At 40.0% G+C, this 17477-nt stretch overlaps 1 protein-coding gene across 3 annotated transcripts; it reads right to left on the minus strand.

Moving 5' to 3' along the window:
- Positions 1 to 232: 232 nt before the first annotated feature.
- Positions 233 to 17433, minus strand: RB195_023155 (uncharacterized protein; the record flags this gene model as incomplete). 3 transcript variants are annotated; one of them, XM_064210494.1, is made up of 8 exons in its annotated part: positions 233 to 298; positions 386 to 483; positions 6767 to 6866; positions 7057 to 7173; positions 9452 to 9624; positions 12857 to 12943; positions 12996 to 13277; positions 16971 to 17433. In XM_064210494.1, 8 exons carry the CDS (start codon positions 17431 to 17433, stop codon positions 233 to 235), a joined length of 1386 nt encoding a protein of 461 aa, XP_064066375.1. The 3 variants fall into 3 exon arrangements, with proteins under 3 accessions (XP_064066375.1, XP_064066376.1, XP_064066377.1); XM_064210495.1 differs by lacking the exon at positions 16971 to 17433 and having other exon boundaries at positions 233 to 483; positions 12996 to 13362; XM_064210496.1 differs by lacking the exons at positions 233 to 298; positions 386 to 483; positions 6767 to 6866; ... (2 more) ...; positions 12857 to 12943; positions 12996 to 13277 and having other exon boundaries at positions 16924 to 17433.
- Between the last annotated feature and the right edge of the window lie 44 nt (positions 17434 to 17477).

Genomic DNA, 17477 nt, shown 5'->3' on the forward strand with positions numbered 1-17477 from the left:
TTTTTTTTAAGTAAAACCAATAAATAAGTTACTGAGAGAATCGGCGCTTGCACAAAGATGGCGTTATGAGCTGCCTCGCAGGAATATTCGTACGAGAATACCATTCCCATGACGTCTTTTAAGACGATTGGGGAGAATTGAGCCCAAATCCGCTCATATTCGTAATTCGCATCCCTAACATTATTATTTCTCTTAGAGATCACCACAGCGTAGAATTCCTTATATGCTCTCTTTAACTTTCCTTTGTACTTTCATAGTACTCGTTGGCAGTAGGTATTAGGTAGCATATGGCTCGACCCTGCGCAAGATTTGGGAAATATCTTTCATATGAAGCATGCAGTACATTGTTCACGACGTAATGCAACAAAAAGAATGGATTCCCTACCACTCGTAACAGCCCGCTTTCGTCCAGTAGCTTTAGCATTGGGAGAGTGTTTTGTTTGAAAAGAGCCAATCTCCTTTTCACAACATTCGGTGAATCATCTGGAACATATTCATGAATAATTTTATTTTTATTCATTTTTTCTTCGTTGTATTTCATATCTAAGATGTACACCAAAGTGGTGTGATCATGTTGCTCTTCAATGTATTTTTTGTTACTATCATATAAGGAAGGCGATCGGATAGTTTTTCCTGCTGAAACGAATGAATCACATCTGAGATTGTTACAGCTGCTCTTCTGCAAAAAGAAAGAAACAGCAAATTGAGCAAGTTGAACAGCACCAAGATGTTTTTTAAATATTGGTAATGGATAAAAGGACAGCTGCAGAAATGAGGCAAGGAGAGGGGAGGGGGGGGGAGGGGAGGATAGCCTCCAGTTCGGAGGAAACTTTCTGTTGAAAGGTCTCGACTACACTCTGCACCTCAAGAATGCTCAGCTAGCCGCCATATTCACAATAACCGGAAAGTAGACAATTTCTGCTTTTCGCTCGAATTGCTGGATGGGTTATCGGAGTTGGATGAAGTTTGAAGTTGTATCACGACTGCGATTAAAATAGCATATCAAAGCACGAATACTCAGACTTCAAAAAGAGTTTAATTTTTTGATGAAAAATGGGGCTTAACTTATAGGTTGAATAATCGACGTTTTGTTCAATGACACCGAAAAACAATTATTTAGTAGCAGCCATCAAAACCCCAAATGAAACATAGATATAGATTTAGTGCTGTGGAGAACGTTCATTTGCCCTTAAAAAACCCCTATCTGTGTGGCATAGACTCAATGAATCTATCGACAGCCGCTATCAGCATCCTCTCTCAAGCTTCATTGAATTGAATGGGCAAGCAGGATTAAGGAGCAGATTCGTAGGGGTGCCAGACCGAAGAGAACTACTGGAAGAATCGATATGAAGATTCTTAGCGAAATTTACAACAATGCTCACTTAACCAGTCGACGTACAAAAAGATCTGGCTAGATTTTTGAAGATTTCCGTGTGTCTCCCAGGGTACTTCATGTGACGGCAGAATGTTCGGTAAAAAAAAAACTTGCAATAATTTATTTTGGTTCCCGTGAACAACAGCGTAATTTGAGAAGCATTTGCAAAAGCAGTACTTGAATTGAACGGAACAGGATAAGGCACATGTGCTATCTAATGGTTAGTCGAAGTTTCTGTCGTTCAGAAATGATGGTCTGACTTATGCTCGGCGTCCAATCAACACCAGCTTCAATCTTAAAGGTCAAATTCCTGTTGCGAATAGATTCTACTGCTTTCAATGCAAATGCGGCTTCTGCAAACACCGCTCCTGTCATTCTTTTCTTCACGAAATCAACTGTTTCTCACAGGAACTTCCCCAAACAGGCAGCACATGAACGATGTTAGACGAACCTGTGAGCCGCACAATAATCTTTGAAATTCTACCCTGATCCTTCCAAACATTGACCAATTTGTTTTCATAGTTTTCCTCGAACGGCCACCTCTAGGAATTCTAATAATACTGTGTACCGTAATTTTCGTTCCTTCATCGCTTGAAAACGTTTGCCTTCTATCGCTCTTCCATGCGAATGCATGGCAGCCAGTGTGGACGAGATGGTGTAAGGGGATAGGGGAGGGCGGCAGGAAATTTCATGTTCTGAATTGTCACAACGGTTGAACGAGCAGTGCACAATCGAACTTTGTCGTTCTGTGACTATACAAATAAAATCAAAATCTTCGTTAGGTTCGCCATAATTCGACTCCGCTTAAAGGCATCAATCCACGAATCTGGGGTGGTATGGACTTCAAACAAAATTAATACGGCAAAATTTCAAAACAACACAACTTTTTAATAACATTTTATCATTCGACGAAAAACCCCATCAACATCGACAGCCTTCTGCCAACGTATCACAAGATCACGGATTCCTTTGGCGTAGAACTCCGGCGACTTGAAGCCGAAGAAAGCCCGAAGGTCATTTTCGAGGTGGTCACGATCATCGTAGCGCCTTTCTTCCAGGTGATGCTAAAGCGATCGGAAGAGGTGGTAGTTGCTCGGGGCCAGGTCCGGGCTGTATGGCGGGTGCGGTAGAACTTCCCATCCGAACTCCAGAATTTTCTGAGAAGTCTTCTTCGCGATGTGAGGGCACGCGTTATCGTGCAGCAGGCGAACGTTGTCAAGCTTCGGTTGCTCCTTGCGGATCTTGTCGGCCAGTCTTTGCAGTTGAGCGCAGTAGACCTCGGCAGTATCTGTTGAGTTGTCCGGCAGCAGTTCGAAACGGTAGATTTCATGAACTCCCCACCAGACGCTCAACATGACCTTCTCGTGGATTTCACTTTCACGAAAAGATCCGGCATTTCATCGCCAACGCGCCACGCACGTTTGTGGGTGTGGTTGACGTAAAGGACCCATTTTTCATTTCCAGTGACAATGGTCTCCAGCCAGTCGAATCTGCGGCTTCTGGAGAGCAGCTGAGTGCAGATGTCCAGGCGTCTTTGGCGGTTGCCATCGCTCAATGCATGTGGAAACCAATGAGCGAGCTTTTTCATTATTCCGAGAGATCGCAGTCCATTGCTCACGGTGGACAGCGAACAGCCAAGACTGGCAGCAAAATACCGCACACCTTCATATGGATGCTGCTCCTCCAGATTCTTCAGTTCCTCGAATGATATTGCAGTCGGTCGAGCAGGGCGAGGCTCATCTTCGAGTTTCTTGTTTCAGGCTTTGAAGCGCTGGAACCAGGCGCGCACAGACCGATCAGAAGGGGCTTCAGTGCCGAATACTTGACTTAAGTTTCGATGGGCTTCAGCAGCGGTGTGGCCAGATTCGAACTCGTAAAGGAGTACGTGTCGAATATGGGTGGAATGTTCGGCCATTATAGGATGAAATAGGCAAGGAAGAGGGAGCCAGATATGTTATGTGTATACAAGCGGTAGTTTCCCTATATAATATATTTAAAACGGGAACTTCCAGAGCATCTCAAAAAATCTGCGCTACTGCGAAATTTTCGGCAGATGCTTTCCAAACACCACTAGTTTTTGTCCATATCAATCCATACCAGGATTGTTAACGGCACTCTGTTACAGCGTCATCAAAAATCGATTGCTGGATAAAGACGATTTTGGAGCAAATCTGCATAAATATTGGTCGCTATTACACCCTTTGAAAAAAAAAAAACTCGAACCTGCGCTGCTTCGTGACAGCAATTTTCGTCCCCTACTTATGACCATGAGCATGAACATAATGAGGAATGAATGCGGCGGCGACTGTCGAAAGTTCGTTTTTGTTATGTTCATTCAACTCATGTGGGACCCATACCCCGAGCTTTTAAACTATTCTTATGGATTGTATGTGCCGAACTACCGCCAATCGATCAAACTCCATAGGCTCGGCCAACTCTCCCGTCGTTTAAACCGCAACTTCGTACGGAAGTTGATTCAATCACTATTCGCCAATTTCGACAAGGTACCGAGCCGTGTCTTTGAGCCCAAAATTGCCTTATTTGAATCACTTAAACCAATTTTGCTCCGTTGTTGCTAGCATTGAGCCTTCTCTATACACTTCACGATTCTCGCGAGCGGTTACTATGACTTTGGGGCCTCGATTAAACGCAAGAAAAGGTGATGTCAAAAGTGGTCGTTTTTGTAGACTTGACACTCCATTTTATTGATCTAGAAATTTTAAAAATTAACTCAGCATAATACTCCGTACTTCCTGCTTTGACCTATGCTTCGGAAACCTGGGCATTTCGCAAGCAGGAAGAAAACGCGGTGAGCGTCATTGAAGGCAATTGAGAGAGTGATGCTAGGAGTATCCCGTTTCACGCAAGTGAGGGACGGGATTCGAAGTTCTCTCCTACGTCAACGATCGAAGATTAGAGACGCCGCCGCGTTTGCCAAGGAAAGTAAAATAAGATGGGCCGGACACGTGATGCGCTTTGATGACAACCGTTGGACCAGAGCCGTGAGCGACTGGGTTCCCCGCGATATTAAGCGCACTACAGGAAGACCGCCGACCCGATGGTCAGATTTCTTCACGAAGTCCTTCAAAGAAAAATATGATGCTCTTCGTGTCCCACGCGAAAGGAGGAACCACTGGGCTGGCATGCGATCGGGACAAATGGAAGGATTACTGGCGCCCGCTCGACCAGTTCGAAGATCAACGGGAGTCAAGGTGATCAAGGTGAACTCAGCATAAAAATTTAAACACTCTCTTGTAGAGAAGGGAATCCTCTTTCGAGTAACTAGTAACACGGAGCTAAATCCTTTTCCTTTGTGCACAAGCTTGAATTAAATAAAAAACCATTACTTATGTATTAGCCTAGTAGATGGATTCATTCATCTATGCAAGATTAATAATACGATTCATAATATATTTGCAATGAATAAAAGAATGATGAGACGCTCCTATATTTATTCATTGATATGCAGTGAAAGGTGGTTTATGGAGATTCATTCGGTAGTGAGTGGACGGCGAGCGCTGCTGAACTGAAATATGCATCGAGCGTTCAGAAAGTAGTCCTGAAGCGCTTTCGAGCAGTCGAACTGTGTGTGTGTGTGTGTGTGTTGTATGTATGTATGTATGTATGTATGTATGTATGTATGTATGTATGTATGTATGTATGTATGTATGTATGTATGTATGTATGTATGTATGTATGTATGTATGTATGTATGTATGTATGTATGTATGTATGTATGTATGTATGTATGTATGTATGTATGTATGTATGTATGTATGTATGTATGTATGTATGTATGTATGTATGTATGTATGTATGTATGTATGTATGTATGTATGTATGTATGTATGTATGTATGTATGTATGTATGTATGTATGTATGTATGTATGTATGTATGTATGTATGTATGTATGTATGTATGTATGTATGTATGTATGTATGTATGTATGTATGTATGTATGTATGTATGTATGTATGTATGTATGTATGTATGTATGTATGTATGTATGTATGTATGTATGTATGTATGTATGTATGTATGTATGTATGTATGTATGTATGTATGTATGTATGTATGTATGTATGTATGTATGTATGTATGTATGTATGTATGTATGTATGTATGTATGTATGTATGTATGTATGTATGTATGTATGTATGTATGTATGTATGTATGTATGTATGTATGTATGTATGTATGTATGTATGTATGTATGTATGTATGTATGTATGTATGTATGTATGTATGTATGTATGTATGTATGTATGTATGTATGTATGTATGTATGTATGTATGTATGTATGTATGTATGTATGTATGTATGTATGTATGTATGTATGTATGTATGTATGTATGTATGTATGTATGTATGTATGTATGTATGTATGTATGTATGTATGTATGTATGTATGTATGTATGTATGTATGTATGTATGTATGTATGTATGTATGTATGTATGTATGTATGTATGTATGTATGTATGTATGTATGTATGTATGTATGTATGTATGTATGTATGTATGTATGTATGTATGTATGTATGTATGTATGTATGTATGTATGTATGTATGTATGTATGTATGTATGTATGTATGTATGTATGTATGTATGTATGTATGTATGTAAGGTGCGAATCAACAAGGTGCGAATTTAGAACAATGAAAAACATACAAGAACCATTAACGATCATTTCACATTGCACATTTTTACTGTAGTGATTTGAAATCGAACGCCAGATCGGTCTAGAAAAATATTTGTACTGTTTGTCTGCAAACATGTAAGCAATGGGACTTAATGAGAGCCCCAGATTGTCTAGGAAAGGCGACCGAGGACGGCTTCAAGTATGCAATTGACGCAATCGTCTCAAAAACGACCCTCTCCTTCTTCCTCTCATCCTTTCTCTAGTATAGTCGCTAGCAATTAAAAATCAAGAATAATAAGTAACTTTAAAAAAAAAGGTCGACAAATCAGCGAAACAATTGAATCGAATGATAATAATTTGAAAATGGCAATTTAATGAGCTATAGGTAAAATAAGTACAGATTAACAGAATGAATTCACAACATTTACGCACAATTGAGAGGTGATTTTAGCAGCGAACACTTACCCTTACTGGGAATAAGTGCATGATTGGTGCGGATTTTGGTACTTTGAAATAGAAATTCGTAAATTGGTAATCGAAACACCTAGAAAGTCCAATTAACTAATTAACTAATTAACTTCAATTAAGATGCAGTAACGGTTTTAGAGGAAGGCTTCGCGTTGTAAAATAATTAAATTGTTGATGTTGAACTGTAGATGTTCCGGTTCTTTCTAAAGCTAGTTGAGTGGTAAAAACTCAGATGTAAGAAGAAAAACCACTAATTTTTCCAACTAAGTTCTTATACCTGGCCGTACTTCACTGCCATCTCGAAACCTCCTCGACAGTGTGTCTATACAGAATTGCTCTGTACAATCGATGAGTATTGCGATGTCGATTCTTTTTAGCTGAATATATTAAAAACACGAGCTGATTTTCTTGTATTCAAAAAACCTTTAAAATAAAGATGAAATAACGAGTGCAGAAGTGGGCTACAGAACATAATAAAGTCTTAAAAGGTGCGAACCAATGCAGTAGTCCTAGTCACAAATGAAACTTATTCATCCTGCAAGCCAAAGAAAACAGCTTTTTGCTCACCACGCTTTGAATATCGACAAGCTGTGCTTCTGTTCTAGGGTAACCCTCTATGACAAAGCCCCAGCTCGTTTTTCCATAGCGATGTAGCTGGTGATACAACAATTCACGGCAGAGCTTCTGAAATTTCCAGTGCTAGTATTGAAATAAATAGCGTTTATAAAACAGCCTAGGCTTGAGCGTTGTTTTAGATTAGTCGAAATAGGTTCAAAGACGTATGATCATTGAGGGCATGGAGTGCACAAAAAAGGGGGCCAAAAACACTCCTCTCCGTTTTCATCTAACAAACAGTTTCGTGATGTCCACTCTAATTTATGCTTCAGAAATCTGGACGCTTAGCAAGAATGAGGAAAATTCGAAAAAGGAAGGAAAAAAATGTCAACTTCATGCGCTCAGCACATAAAACGCTCAAAGGTATCACCCCACGAATCTGAGGTGGTACGGATTTCAGGTGGAGTATTCTTATACGGAATAGTAAATTATGGAGAAAGAGGTGATTCCGTCCATTTCTTCCTAGTTGCCATAAAAAACGGTCCGGAAGATGAGGCGCGTGCACAGGGCTGGCGCGCTCAAATCGAACTCGTCGCAGAAAATAGCGCACCGGAGCGCTTAATGCCGTATTTTCCGGGCCGTTTTTCACGGCAATTACGGAGTAATGGACAGAATCACCCTTCTCTCCATAATCTACGATCCCGTATACGAATACTCCACCTGAAATCCGTACCACCTCAAATTCTCGGGGTGATGCCTCTAACTGAGAGGGTGTTGACAGGAGTATCCCGTTTTACACAGGCGAAAAAGGAGATCCGAAGTTCTGTCCCACGTCTACGTCACCGAAAACGGCAGTCGCTACGAAATATGAAAGAGAAAGAAAAATTAGGTAGATCGGACACGTGATGGCCTTCCCGTTGTGTGTTTCATATCGTGACCACCCGATATAAAACGCACAACAGGAAGACCGATGACCAAGTTGTAATTGCTCAAGTCTTCGTGCTCCTCGTAAGAAGAGAACCTATTGGGCAACTCTTGCACGAAATCAGAGGGAATCAAAGTATTATTTGCTCCGATCGAGTAAATCGAATAACGGGAACATAGCTGATACCAGTGATCGAGGTGATTCATAAAAGAGTGTGACATTTGATGACTGCACAAATTAGGTAGATTACATTAGATCGCGAGCACTAGAAGAGAAATTTTAAAAAATGCAAAATCAATTCTGCAATATCTCCAACGTCCCCAGTTTTATTGAAAAAAATATATAAAGAAAATAGCATGAAGAAACAGAATGTTCGTGAAGACGTTGAAAAATATAATAAAAGGCAAGGCCACCATAAATTGCTGAAAGGCCGAGTCTTTTTCTTCCATTTCGTTGTCGTAGTCTTATCTCTGGCCGTGCTCATCTTGCGCAAACGATGATGGTGAAGAGTAGCGGTAGTGGATATCTACGCAGTGTGGTGTGTCAGTTAGTTTACTAGGTTTGTTGTGTAAGATCAGTACACTGGTGAGAGAACCAATATCTTTTTTACGAAGAAGTTTTGCATTGGAACTCTAAAGCGCCAATCGTAACTGCACAGCCGCAGTCCCATAGAGAGAGGCGCAGATAGGCGGCTCGGAGCCGCCTTCATCAGCTGATATCGACCAGATATTGTAGAAGATGTGATAGGATCATAATCGCCTACTGAGAGTATTCGCAGTGGATCTTTTACCGCGCACATCGGAACCAACGAGGATTCTCGTCGCGCGGCTAGATCCGTTGTAATGATTCAAAATATTTTAAAGGGAGAGATTTTGAAAAGTTTCGAACAATCGACCGAGCAGCCACAGTGAACCATGGTTCGAATGCGCTCTAGTAACAACCAAGCCTTTCATCCCTCCCCAGTCAACAAATAGGTTCCAGACTTGTCTGAGAACATGAAAACACTGACTTGATCATCGAATAGCCCCCTCAAGTCACTGAAGAGATCAGCACGCGCACGCGCACGTTGGCGCGTCCGAATTGGATTGGGACGCCAGACACTTTGTCTTTTATCTTTTTAAAGGAAGAAGTAGCATCTAAGCATCTTAGTAGTTTCAGCACCTTCCTATTGCAGAATTCGACATTAGTCTGTTCACTAGGTTTCACCGAAACAGTGTCCTTGAAAACGCATTATTACAATTCCAAGGGAAACCTCTTAGATCCATAACCTTCTCCACTTTCCCTACATGATCAGTGTCAAATTGAGAAAATTTCATACATTACTGAAAAACGTTGCTAACAGGGCACTTCCTGAAGTATTACACAATATTACATCTCGAAAGGTGATCTGCATTTCGTTTAGTATCCAACTTTAAATGGATTTGATGCGACTCCTTACGATTTAGAGAAAATACTTGGTGTTTTTAACACCGAGCGACTCACCATGGGTACTGGCTCTCCTTGGTCCATTTTTCTTTCCACTCTCTGCCACAACTCGTCTCTGCTCTCCGCGCTAACTTTTGCTCTGAGTAGCACTCCCATAGACAGAAAGAGGAAACCCTCATACTTCTGTGCTAAATATCTTGCTATGTTCGCCTTTTGAGCACCAGGAGCACCTGAAACTCGACTAATTTGATGCACACATTTTTAAGGAGTCAGAGCGAACGTCGTGAAAACGTGAATGACAGACTTTTTGAAAAGAAATTTGTTAGAATGAGTTTGAAAGTGTCATTGATTTTAAAAAGCTTGCTCGTCCAAAAGCTTTTCAAATCGAACTTAGCTAAAGCAAAGGCGCGGATACATACCAAAAGCGTCGTTTGGTCCTCTTCGTACAGTTTGGTATTCATATATGATTTTTTTTCGAGTGCATAATCACTCATACATCCATAAAAACACATTATAAGTAATTAGCAGCAAGAATTTTACTGTTGTTCTAATTGACAGATAAAATCACATGAGAAACTCTTTTCTAATGGCAGCTCTAATGCTTCTTGAACGTTCTTCGATAATTAATGCATCAAAATTTTAAGTTTGGCGAAACAACCCTGGGAGTCGAAAATATGAAACGCTGTTAGGTTTTGGATGTAATTTAGAGCCACACTCTAAATTCATCAAGGTATACCCTGCAAAAAGAAGAAGTCCTCCCGTTGTGAGCAAAGATCATCTCAGAAAGACAGACCATCCACACTCTCCGCCGCTGCCGACAACACCAACTCGCTCCGAATTTCGTGGCCCAACAAGTGAGATAAGCGGTGCTTCCAAAGAAAGCTGACAGATGCAACAAATCGAAAAACGACTCCTGCATATGGCGTCAAAGACAAGACCGAATCATATGTACTCGTCGCTAAGAAATTATGTATATGAAGAAGATTGTTGTGAACGCCTTGCGCCGGGACGCATTTGAAGGGATAATGAGGTTCGTTTGCTCGCAAAAGCCCACCAGACAACTTTCGTTATCCGATGTTTGCTCCGCGGGGTAGCACCATTTTCCAAGTAGATCGGATTGTTGTTCAACATTCCTCCTTCCATTCGCATCAATTTCAACTGTTGCCGTCTCCTGGCTAGGTATCTTAGACATCGACGTGTTGAGTTCATGACAAAAGGCGTCTCTGTTATGGCTCTCAGTGGTTTATACATTCCTTTCCTGTACGTGGAAAAAGCATGGAGGGTAAGGATTGTCCAGCAGTTCTGTTTTCTTTTCTTCTCTTTTCTTCTTTTCTCTAAGTCGCAACTTATCATGAACAAATTGGAGCCCGCACACGATCTTGCGTGATACCTTCGGACTTATTTATTCAACACACATGAAGATAGGGCCAAGATAGAGCCAAACGGAAAGCTAAGGTGAGTACATCCCTAGAAATTGTGTCAGCAGGTTCGCTAACCTTCTGATGTTGCCAGTGGTCTACCAGTAATCCGAACTTTTCTGTAGTCTAGATTTAGCTCTGGGGCGAATACAATCACAAATGGACGTTGACACACCCCTATTCTCCTCCAAATGCGTCACAGCACAAGAGGTTTACAACGTTCTTCTTTATACACATACTTTTTCAGCAACAAGTACAGTGATTGTGATTGTGATTCCTTCTTGTATTCAATGCCATATACAGTAGTCGTTGTTCAATATGTTGCATCTGCCGGCTTTTTTCGGAGACACCGTTTATCTCGCTTGTTGGGCCATGAAATTCGGAGTGACCTGGTGTTGTTGGCAGCGGCGGAAAATGTAGATAGTCTGTCTTTCTGAGATAATCTTTTGTCTTAGCGAAAGGACACCTTTCAAAAGTCAAAAACAGTTTGCTGGTTCATCTCTTAGTAGTGGCCACGTTCAACTGCCCTTGAATCGTGGCATGTTGAATACGTAGCTTTGATTTATTCGCTTAAGCTGTAGTCAAGATTTGTATTGATCTTTTTTTAATGACTAACTGCTAATGTTTTGTCGTTACTACCTTCATCGGAGCCTGGAAAAACCAAAGCCATCAGTGACTTATCCTCTCAAGCGCCTCATCACCCTACAGCAAACAAACGATAGGCAAACTCAAACGGGCAGCAGACTATCTGGTGTTTACCTCATTTCCTGAATCTGGTAACGTAACAAAGTGCTATGTACCACAACTATGAACCACAAGTGTTTTTTTATAGGAACCCGGCAGCCCGCTCTGAATCGAAATCAGCACAGATCTTGATATGGGGTTAGTTCTGAAAGATCTTTACTTAGTTTCTGACCTTTGTCTTAATCATAGCGATTCTAATAGCATATAGAAGAATAGATGTATTGAAAAGTACCTTGCTGCACTTTGAAGATGCATTTCTCCGTGTGTGCAGCAAATATACAGGAGTGAAAGGTGAAGGTAAAAGATGAAGGTGAAACGTACTATAGAAATGTGTGCGTATACTGATACCATCGATAACGTCGGAATTGCTGCAGAAGTTTCGGATTTTGACACTGCCATCAATTTCATTGATTTTGACCTACGGTTGCACCAGAGGAGGTAGAAACTTGACACCTGGGGTTTTTACACGTGCTGATCACAAAGTGATAACCATTCCAAACGAAAATTTCATCACTCTACTGATTTATTCCTATACAGAGACAGTATATAAAAAAGGTATCCATATTATCTCCGAGCTATAACAAAATCCTCACTTTTAATTTCGGAAAGTCGTCCCTCTTTTACAGAATGTGAAAGGTCCTCTTACGAGATCTGTTCCTCACATTTAAAACACCTCGCATGAGTCAATCATCAATACGGCTAAAATAAACAGTGAAACCCATGGCGAGAGGAGTGGGTTGCGAATATTGGACGAATATATCCAGCAGACTTCAAGCAAGAGTATGCACCAAACTTCGCTATCCTTTGAAACATAATAATCAGTTTTACGACGATAAGCTTTGAAAGATCAAGACTCTGTTAGAACTGTTCGATGCAAGTTTTGAGAAAATCTACAGGCATAGAAAGAAATCATTAGTGTCGCTGCAGGCAGTGTCGTATTTAGACAACACGACAACCCTTCCTTACTTCGCTTTGTGTTGTTTTCAGTGTTACATATACCGCATATGGCTGTTTATGCATTGTTTATGATGTGATAATTGATATTATGTTGTCAAAAATATTTTTCTAGAAGTGGTGATCTATCCTCTTCTATAATTCATCATTCGGCGCAAAAGCAAAGTAATGTCAAATTCATAAGCCAACTCTCATTTTCTAATTATTCTCTGATTATTCTCTGTATAGGCACCACTGTAAGTTCATCCACAAGTGATATTTGCCTGTCTTAATCCTTTCAGCATTCAAACTTCTCATCTGGATGTTAAGGTACATCATTCAGTAAACAAACGTTTGTTTGACTGACCTATTACAAGCAAGACAGGAGCGTCAGTCGGTATCCCAGTAAGAAGAGGTTCATTTGCCAAAGGTGTTGTGTATGTTCTAGTAGCGGCTGCAACTACGCGTTGTGAAAATACATGATTGGAGAAAATACCAAAACTTACTTTTGGGAGGCGGGGGCGATTTTCGGACGACTCGAGAATCGGCTCTGCTAGACGAAGGTATTTGTGAGATGACCACTTCATTATTATAAGGGGCAAAGGGTGCTTCTAGAGCAATAGTTTCATTTTCCAAAGGAATATGCGATGGTTTAGAAACAGAGGAATCGTTTTTTGGAGAGTCAGAAGATATGTCTTCGGAAACCACTCCATCCACTTTAGTCTTCTGCAGTTCTTGGACGGCATCTCGAGCAACATCCGCCCCACCACGCGCAGATGGGAAGTCATCTGTAAAGAAGTCGTACTCCTTCCTAACCGTAACTATTGTTTTGCTCTCATCAAAACAAGCAAACTGATTGGTTAAGGTAAGCATTTTATATCTTATCCCATGGTTCAGATTAAAATAAATAAGAAACAGTGATGATAGTCATACATTCAAGCCTTCTGAGACGATCAACGAGAGTGAATCCCAAATGTGAACTCTTTTGGTCCCAAATTTGGACTCTTTTGGTTTTGATTTTGGTTTTGGATGTAGCATCTTAGGGAATGATGACTTGTTCTGGATAAGTCATTTGAGGAGATATATTACAAATGATCTGACTTTCGAGACTCTAACGAAGGCGACGACGCCGATACGTTAGCCGTTGTAAAGTTTGTTAACAAGTGAGGAAGTGAGTGAAATCATGCGGGATTTGTTGCAACAACTGGGGATATGACATCGTCGATGAGCAAAACGCACAATTGCACCGAACCTTTTGAAGAAAAACAAGACAATGTTGGAAAATGAAGCACATTGCGCACGAACCAGGACTACAAATACCAGCATCGCCGTTGTTCGAAACTTTGTTAAATGTACGACAATATCCGAAAATGATATGATGACAATGTTTAGATAAAAAGGCATTTATGTGCTAGAGGTTGGGGGACCAACTACCCTTTTACGACACCAGAAAAAAAAACTCTCTAAACGTTTCCTAGCCAGGAATATTTCAAAATACACAAAATCAAAAAATTATCCTTTCCATCCTCAAAGCCAAGTTGATGCTGGAAAAAACCTGATCTTCTTGTTCTGTCCCACGATATACAAGAGTACTGAAAAGGGAAGAGACATTCTGTACTTACTATGATGACCATGCCAAAAGCTCACGATTCCGAATACGCTGCCTTATATGTTATACGCAGGTTCCAAAGTGTTCCTTGTATTTGTCGACATTAAAAAGGGACTCTAGTTTGCATGGAATTGAAATGTTCACGGACGCTTTGGATAACTAAGTAGTCTTTGATGGACACGTAAAATTCTTTTTTAGTTATTTAACAACTTCGCGACCATAATTCGTCTGTCACACAACAACATCATCGTCAGTGTGAAAAGTGAAGACCGACAGGGTAATATTATATCCTCTTGAATGATAGGCGCAGCTGTAGAGAACGCATGGCGAGAGCTGGAATGGGATAATATGAAAGTGTTTGTAACCAGGAGCATCTACTCTATCTTCGTTTCGCTGATGACAAAATTCATAACACAAAGCATCGGTAAGGTGAGACTATGCTTATTTCCAGAAGAAGTTTAGATGGACTAGGAGCGAAAAATTCTTGCCAATGTGTTTCCTACGACTGTGCAGTGTTTTGAGATGTCCACATTTGCTCCTATTTGAGAAGAGTCATCTGCAACGTGATAGCATGTCCGAATTCAAAAAAGACGACCGCTATGAAGAATTTTTCACACTCCTTTAAATGAATAGGAATGAGGAATATTGGTTGTGGTCGTCTTAAGGCTAAAATAGAAGACGTGTAGATCATCATTCGACAAGAACTATTATGAGAGTCTATAATTAAAGAGAGCAGTTGCGTACTGCAATGAATTGAGTTTGCTAGCGGAGTAAATCAGTGAAACTTAGTGTTTCTCAAAAGTTAGTTCCAGTGGACACTACTACTCCCTGCTCCTACTTCCTACTTCTTAGAGAAACAAATCAAGTTTAGTGCTGAGAAGTAGAGTCCGAGCTGTTCGAAACCACAATTTCAAAATGATTCCGACCGATTAATATTCCGAAACCGCTTCAGTGCAAAGCTAGCCTTTCACCATCCCGGCAGTCGATAAATTTGTACGAGATTTGACTGAGAGGATAAAAACACCGTCTTGGATAAGAACAAAACATTGGTTGGACTCCACAATTCATTGCTTATCGTGCACACGCGGTCGTAAACTTCGAGTGATTGTGAACCCAAACGCGAAGGCGCATCCTCATCAGGATCATGATGATGATCAATGCTGAGCACTTTATCCACTAACTTCATATGACTGAAATATGCAGAACATATCTACTGGGAATTCAACACGACAAGAAGCGCAAAAGATCTGTGACAAAAATTATAATTTTCGATGTAGCGTAGAAACAGACAACTTCCTCAACTTCTAGCATTACAACAAATTAATTATAGACACTGAAAAAACAGTTCACAGATCACTAGTTTCTGAATAGGAGCAAAGTCCTAAGAGGCTATAAAGTAACTTTATCCTTTTTACAATATATATATACATATATATATGTATATATATATATATTATTGTAAAAGGATAAAGTCATTGGCGTATCAACTCATTTGGGCCATTTGGCACGCGCCAACGCCTTTTACTGCAATTCGTCCAGGTACTGGAACATGGGTTGGCCTATACAATGACCTGGGTGGGTCAGCCGATGATCACGTCAATGTTTTTATTCTCCCAGACGAGTCTGCTACCAATTTATCGGCCCCGCAGGCATGAAGCTGAAACTTGGTTGGGAATAGAGCAATTTCGAACCATCGACCGTGTGACTACAACGGAACTCTGACCGACTGCGCCACACACACATCCCACATATTATATTATACTATACTATATTATATTATATTATATTATATTATATTATATTATATTATATTATATTGTGGGCAGATGTAGTGTGGCGGTTAGAAGTTCCGCTTCCTGCACGATCGATCGGAGGTTCGAATCCGCCTTAGTGCTCACCAAGCCTTTCAATCCTCCGGGGTCGATAAATTGGAACCAGACTTGTCTGGGAAGATAAAAACATTGACTTGAGACATCGGCTAGCCACCGCAAGGCCAGTTACACGTTCGTAAACCTCAAACGATTCTGAATTGAAGTGAACGTGAGGGCGCATCCCAAGCGCATTGATTAATGCCAGAAACTTTATCCTTTTTCCTTCATATTATATTATATTATATTACATTATATTATATTATATTATATTATATTATATTATATTATATTATATTATATTATATTATATTATATTATATTATATTATATTATATTTATGTTATATAATATAATATAACATAATATATGATAACATAATATTATATTATATCGTATTGTATAATATAATATAATATAATATAATGTAATATAATATAATATAACACTATATTATGTTGTATTATATTATATTATATTATATTATATTATATTATATTATATTATATTATATTATATTATATTATATTATATTATATTATATTATATCATACTATATCACATTGTATAATATAATATAATATAATATTATATTATATTATATTATATTACATTATATTATATTACATTATATTATATTATATTATATTACATTATATATGTATATATTATGTAATACATTATATTATTATAACACATTATATATTATGTAATATTATATTATATATTATATTATATATACTTACTTAGATACTTAGATGGCCCGTCTTCACTGGACGTGCGGGCCCCAGCATCTCTTCCACTCGTTTCGTTCCCTCGCCCTTGTCATCCAAGATGTTCTCAAGCTTCGTGAGTGACGTGACGAGGTCCTTGAGCCGTATCCAGCTGAGCTCTCAGCTGGTCCATCCGTGTAGCGAACACGTCACCCCTTCTCCTTGGCGGTGTCCTTCGAGGGCTTTAAGCATCTCTTGGGATCCACTCTAGCGTTCTTTTAGTCCATCTACCGTCGATTCTTTTCATGATATGACCGGCCCGTCTATGTTTTGCTTTCGATATATATTCCGCTGGATCGCGAAGACGAGACATTCCTGTTAAGTCGGAACTGCGAAGACCAGCTAGGTGTTGTGTGCGCCAGTTAAACTTCAGAAGACATCTCTCAAGAGCTCTGTGGGTAGCAAGTAGCTTCGTAGACGTGGCAGCGGTGTCTGCCCACGTCTCCGCTGCGTAACAGAGCGCTGGAAGAACTGTCAAGTCGAACAGATGGGCAAGATCTTTGTCCGTTAGTTGGTCCGTAGCTTCCCTGACGGCTGCGAATGCTGCCCATGCTGCTCTCATTCTTCTATTCAGTTCTTCCTTCAAGTCGCTTTCCATGTTCATAGAACGTCCGAGGTAGAAGTATGACGAACTTTCCACGATTTGAGAGCCTTCAAGTTGTACTCCTCCGTCCTCGCAGTAGGCGTTCTTCATAAACTGTGTCTTCCTTCTGTTTATTCGCAGTCCTACTCTCTTTC

The sequence above is a fragment of the Necator americanus genome, chromosome X, assembly GCF_031761385.1.
Source record: "Necator americanus strain Aroian chromosome X, whole genome shotgun sequence".
NCBI lineage: Eukaryota > Metazoa > Nematoda > Chromadorea > Rhabditida > Ancylostomatidae > Necator > Necator americanus.